At 35.1% G+C, this 7077-nt stretch overlaps 1 protein-coding gene across 1 annotated transcript in view; it reads right to left on the reverse strand.

Annotated features, from left to right (window-relative positions):
* LOC107672011 (nucleolar protein 4-like) overlaps positions 1-7077 on the reverse strand; it is a 126785-nt gene that overhangs the window by 57557 nt on the left and 62151 nt on the right. Inside the window, exon 6 of the mRNA XM_016465053.1 lies at positions 6875-6904. Within this exon, the coding sequence (XP_016320539.1) occupies positions 6875-6904 (30 nt within the window). The remainder of the gene's footprint in view (positions 1-6874; positions 6905-7077) is intronic.

Raw genomic sequence — 7077 nt, forward strand, 5'->3', positions numbered from 1 at the left:
CCATTATGGTGTATGGAGTGGAAAAAAGTGGAAAAAAGTAATTTAAAGCAGTTTAACATAAGGCTGCAACATAAATGTGAGCTTTTCACAAAACATGAAAAAAATTATACTTACTTTACTTTTATACTTTTGCAAGGCACTGTGTATATATATATATATATATATATATATATATATATATATATCCCTAACATATATTATATATATATATATATATATATATATATACCTGAAGTATACTTGCAATAGTTCCACTTTAGCACAATACTTCAGTATATCTTTAGTTGGACCTCAGCACTACTTCTGCACATTTAAAGTTCATTAAGTTCAGACTTTAAGTATACCAGTTTAGTATACTAAAAGTATAATTGCACAGTATTTTTAAGTATATTAATAAATATGTAAATGTATTTGTAGTATACTTAGCATGAAATAAATGTATTTCAAATACATGCAAGTATATTTATTTTTCACTAGGGATAAAATAAAATATAAATATTTGATGGAAAAACTTCATAAATTAAATCATAAATGTTGCCAAGGTAACTAATTGGAATAAAGAATTTTAGGTTTAAGTACTAAAATGAGCCAAAAAAAGACAAAAATCTTAAAAACTAATAAAAAATGTCAAAAGCACAACAGAATTACAAACAAAATAAAACTAAAGCTGAAAATATAAAAAATAAATGATAATTCAAAACATTAATACTATAATAGTATGTAAATAATACTAACATAACACCATTTTAAACTACAATGACTATGTTCATGCCAAAGCTGGTTTGTTGGGCTCAATTCTTTATTGAAGAACTTTTATTAAAGTACTTTTTAAACTTCTACTGGGGAAATGAATGTCAAAAATCCTTCCAGAACCAAGGCCGCTGAAAAAGTGGTCAGTCACTTTTAGGCTCTTCAGAAAAGAGTTCTTTGGAAATTCAGTCCCACATGCACATAATCAACGTCTTCTCTCACAAAGCAACTAGACAACCATAACACTTATTTTTGTGAAGCGTCCACTGTCATGTTTCAGCCTGCTGCTTGTCTGAGTCACACACAGTGCGCGGTAAGGCTGTTTTCACACTCGATTGGACTACTTGGTCCAAACCTAAGAGCAATTCCACCCCCTCACCCAGCTAGTCTCTTTTCAGATTGTACTTTTGGGTCTAAACCGCAGAACCAACCAAACACAAAGAACTCAACTCTGATGGAGGGCTTCAGATTTTCCATTCGAACATCAGTAAGAGGGTTTCCAGCTGGAAAACATGGATCAACTACTTGTTCTGCTTTTGATGACCGTACTTGTTGCTACTGACGTTGTTGTTGGGCATCTTTGAACTGTCTGTCTGTAAACACTGAGACAGTTCAGAGCAGATCACAGATGTCTGCTGTCTGAAGGATGGGGAGAGAGATACTGTGAACACAGAGAGCACTGGTGTGAAAAGAAGAGAGATGAGGAGAGGAGGAGAGGTGACAGGAGCTGTGATGATGAAGGGAGGTTAGTCTAAGAGAGAAGAGGTAAAGAGAGGGGCAATGCAGTGTTTAACTCTGACAGATCTGCCGATGTGTGTGTATTGTATACGTGAGAGCATGTGTCTGATGTTCTACATCTCCTATTGACACGCACATGTTGACGTACATACACACACACACACACACACACACACACACACACATTTACTCAGCTACCAAAATGGGAACTTAAGACTTCTTCTGTAGACTTTTATTGTTTTTAAATTAAGCTAATTTTAAATACTACAAACTAACTATTTTTACCAGCCATAATAATGTATTTTTTTATATTTTTATTTATATATTCACACACACACACACACACACATTTACTCAGCTACCAAAATGGGAACTTAAGACTTCTTCTGTAGACTTTTACTGTTTTTAAATGAAGCTAATTTTAAATACTACTAACTAACTATTTTTACTAGCCATAATAATGTATTTTTTTATTTATATATTCACAACCATTCAAAGATTTGTGGTCAGCAAGTTTTTTTATTTTAAAGAAATGAAGACTTTTATTCTGCAAGGATGCATTAAATTGATCAAAGGTGTCAGTAAATACATTTAGAACGTTATAAAGATTTCTATTTCAAATAAATGGTGTTCTTTTGAACTTCAAAGAATTCTGAAAAAATGTATCATGGTTCTCATAAAAATATGAAACAGTTTTAAACATTGGGAATAAAAAATATTATATCTCTTGAGCTGAAAATCAATATATTAGACTGATTTCTGAAGGATCATTTAACACTAATTACAGGAGTAGCGACTGCTGAAAATTCGGTTTTGCCATCACATAAATAAACTGTATTTTCAAATGAATTAACATTACATTTTTTAATGTAATAATATTGTACAATATTACTGTTTTTGACTATTTTTGATTAAACAAATGCAGCCTGGGTGAGACTTTCAAAAAAATTTTAACTTTTTCTCAAATGTTTGAACAGCAATATACACACATTGACAATTGGGCAAATGATGGAAACAGTTGAGTTCAAAATGAAGCTGATAGCATCAGCATGGACCACTGAGTGCTGGTTAAGTGTTGGCTACAAGTGCAATATTGTGATATCAATGTCTAAAAGCCCCCAGGATAATCACACCTTTGCTGAGCATTAAATAAAAGTAGGAGCGTCACACGCTTATCTAATTATTTATTTTTACACTTGACCTCTATCACTAGCCTCCAGAGGGAAAGCCACACTGTCAAAGTCACACTGTCATTTTCACATGGCCTACTTTCCCTCCTACACACACTCTGCTGCATTTGCACTAAACAAGAGGCAATGGCTCTGACTAATAATGCCTTTTTAATGCACACTAGCTAGGTAAGGATATGAATCACTTGTTCACATTTATTAAATACTAGTAAAGGCACATAATTCACCGCTGCAGGGCTATAACGCAGTAGTAAAGTGCAGGTCTAATGCAGTGGCTCAGCTTTATTATGCACCACAGCAGGGATCTGATGAACCTTTCCAGGCCAATCACGGGGTGCAGTGATGTACAGGGGTAGCGCAGTGCTTTGGGGCAGACCGTGACCTTGACAGCATCTGTTCGGAGAACATGGCTCCATTGCTCTGAGCTCCATTATCTCAAGCAGCATGTTTAGCACTACATGTGTGTTTTCCCTCATACTGAGGTGTTAAGTAAATTCTCTCCATCCTGCAGTTCCCAATGTACACCTCAACCATCCCCCGACTGTCTTCTCTTCCTCTCTTTTTACTGTCTGGCCTCGGGCTCTTGCACCAGGGGGTCACTGCACCAAGGTCACGGCCACAGTGTCAAGACTGACACTTCATATCCCTGATCACACACAAACCAGACGTGAAACACCTATACACACTCAGGTAGTCAGGAAGCAGTTACACCTGCAGGTTATGACATTTTCTGTATGAACATACTGAGTAAAGTCTTCTTTTAGCCACTAGACTAACATCTAAATGTAAATGGGAAACTTACACTTCACAAACTACATGTACACCGCCAAGCTGGGTTGAGATTAGCAGCAGAAGTAATTGTGCATTTAGACACTGATTAACTTTTACAAGAGGTCAAATGGGTACAAAGAAAAAAAGAGAGCGACGACTACACCTAATGCATGGCCACCTCTCCTAGAAGAAACTTTCTGCAAATACATAAGATCACATTTGACTGTGTCTCCTCATGTTCAGTCAATCTGAAATCAGTTTGAGGTGACGAAGGTTGTTCTTTGTGGCTGAACATTTCACTTTCAAGAGCAACTCTAATCAGTCGGAGAGAGCCGTCTTGATTACCTGACCTATTTTTTTCTCTTTTATCTCTTTTTCCATCTCCCTTCCTCCATCATCATCATCATCTCTATACATTCTTGTCAGAGTCCTGCTGATAAAGGGGTTGAGGGGGTCTTTCTCAGCTGATGGCCCTCAGAAAGTGCTGTGCCTACACCTGGCCTAAAGTTTTACATTTATGCCATTTGCAGACTCATTTATCCAAAGCAGCTTTCATTGCATTCAAGTTATACATTTCATGACTTGAGTTACATCAAGGTGTAGTTTAAAATCATGGAGATGCTGTTGCAAGATGCAATACAGTATTCTACACTCTCAAAAAATCGAACTTATTTTTAATTTATATATTTTAAAACATTATAAACTCTATAATCATGTATTTTATTTCTCCTCACTCCAATTCCTTTAAATTTAATGGTATTCAGAACAGAACAGGAATTAATAAACAATTACAGTGGCATTCATTATTAATCAACATTTATTATAAATACCAAGCCTAAACTAATTTATTTAAAGTGAAACTAAACACACCAATGTGTGGGAAAATCGCTATACAAATAAACTTGGGCTCATGTAAAATACAGTACAGAAAAAAAATACAAAAACTGCACAGAAAAAAAAATTTCAAATTATTGCATACTTTATCTATTATAGTTCATTGAACAATTACAATGCTGTCTTGCCATTCCAAACCTGCATACCCTTCTTTTTTTCTGCAGAACACAAAAGATGATATTTTGAAAAATGTCTAAATAATGGAAGTCAACTGGGCCAAAACATTCTTCAACATATTTTCTTTTTGTGTTCCACAGAAGAAAGTATGTCCTGCACTTTTAGAACAACACAATGGTAAATAATATGTAAATGATGACATTTTGAATTTTTGGGTGAACTATTCCTTTAAGGACTACAGCATTATTCTACTACAAAATAGCGGGTATGTCAAATCCTATTTCAAACCAATGTATTTCTGACAGGAATTCATTGATCCTCTGTGAACACAGCCTTCACTTGTCATGGCTGAAGGAGCAAGAAAAGGTGGGTGCTGGGATAGTATCACTATGGGACAGTGTTTGCGTCTGTGGGTGCGTGTCCACATCTGTATACAGCATATATATTTATTAAAAGCATCTGAAAAGAAAACTGCGTGCATGTTTTTCAAAAGCAGCTTTCTGTATTGAAGATTTCAGATTGCCTTCAATACAGAAAGATTACAGCTATACTTCTACCATAGATGAAGAGAGAGGGAGGGAGGGAAAAACACTCTCTGCTTTCTCATCATTATCTAAATGCAGAGCTCTTTGGGTTGCTAATGTCACCCACAGACAGAGAAGCTGCTGGAGAACGCAGCGAGGAACTACTGACTTTACAGTCCCGGAGAAGCTTGCTCTGACCTTCCTGCAGCTCATCCAAAACTTTTAATTCTTCATTTATTCAGGCTCAAATGCGAACTTTCACGCTGCAAAGAAATGAGCAAAGGCCTTTTAAGGAAGTTCATACGTCTCACGTGACTCTTCTGAAGTCATACGATAACTCTGGGTGAGAAACAGACCATATTTTTAAAGTCGTTTACTGATAAAACCACCGAATTGAGTCTGAGAGTCAAGAACTTAAGAATTGGATCTGATATTTATAAATGAATCCTCCAGAATGGTTTTGTGAAGCAAATGAACTAATACGTTAAAAAAGATCTGACTTAAAACAACAAATGTTCGTAAATCCAACAGACATCACTACTTCTCTCAGGAACGTGCCAAGGACAGCTTTGTCAGATGTATTTTCAGTCAATAATAAAGCCTCTGTCCCCATTCATTGAAACTGCATGGAAAAATAAAGACCAGCACAGTCTCCAGAATTTTTTGTTTTTCATGGAAGAGAATAACGATATGAATGTGAGTAAGTGATGATGAATAAACAATTTTCAGCTAAATAATGATTTATTTAGCTGAAATTATTTATTTAGAATAAATTATTTCCTTTAACCATCTAAAAACACATCCACACCACTCTATATCTTTAGAGCTCTTTCCTTCGCTCTTTTCCTCCTTATCTCATCTTCATCTGTCTATAAATTTTTCTCTTTGTCCAGATCCTTCTCTTTCCTTGAAAGCAGCAGGAAGGAGGCCACTCGATCACAATCGATACCTACATCTCTTCTCGCTTCATTCTGGCCATTCCACCGCTCTCAAAAAACCGTGTGTGTAAAAGAACATGGTTCATCTACTTACTTGCGCGCGCGCACACACGCATACGTGCACACACACACACACGCGCACACGCGCACACACACACACACACACGCACACACACACACACACACACACACACTCTCTCTCTCTCTCAACACCACTGCCATAAACCTATCAGTATTTTGCCTTATTTTCATCCTTATCTCTATTAAAATATATTTTCTATATAAAATATACGTTATTACTTTTCATTTTAAATTTTCTTTAAAAAATTTGGGATCAGTACGATTTTTTTTGAAAGAAATAAAATATTTTTCAGAAGGAATTCATTAAATTTGATCAAAAGTGACAGTAAAGACATTAATATTGTTACAACAGATTTCTATTTCAGTTCTTTTTCAGTTCTATTCATCAAAGGATCATGAAGAAAGTATCATGGTTTCCACAAAAATATTTAGCAGCTCAACTGTTTTTAACATTGATTATAAAAAGAAATGTTTCTTGAGCTCCAAATCATCATTTTATAAGAATTTCTGAAGGATCATATGACACTGAAGAATGAAGTAATGAGGCAGAAAATTCAGCTTTGCCGTCACAGGAATAAATTACACTTTAAAATATATTCAAATAGAAAACTGTTTTTTTATAAATTACAAATATTCCTTTTATTTATGAATTTTCCTATGAATTTTAGTAAAACATCTTGCATTTAGTGGTGAAGGAAAATTGCATAAGGATGTTTAGATTTGATTACTGGAAAACAAGAGAAAAATACTGATTAAGGAAATGACTTCTTCTGCTGAAAACCTGCGCACATGCATTTCATTTGAAACTCTAGAGTAATTTGAGGGTTCAAACCCTCTATTAAAACGCAGATGAGCATACAGTGTCTCTTACCGTCCTCTTCCTTGTGTGTGTTTTGTGGGCCTACTGTTTTACAGTATTATTAATAAAATAAACACAGCCTTGGTGAGCATAAGACAACCTTCAAAAAATACTGACCCCGAACCTTTGAACAGTAGTGTATAAAGCTATAAGCAATATAAATATAACATTTTTCTTTTTAATGTTTGTCACTGTATTTTTCTTATTGCTATTTT

This window comes from Sinocyclocheilus anshuiensis, unplaced genomic scaffold (assembly GCF_001515605.1).
Source record: "Sinocyclocheilus anshuiensis isolate Anshui unplaced genomic scaffold, SAMN03320099.WGS_v1.1 scaffold1053, whole genome shotgun sequence".
Taxonomy (NCBI): Eukaryota; Metazoa; Chordata; class Actinopteri; order Cypriniformes; family Cyprinidae; genus Sinocyclocheilus; species Sinocyclocheilus anshuiensis.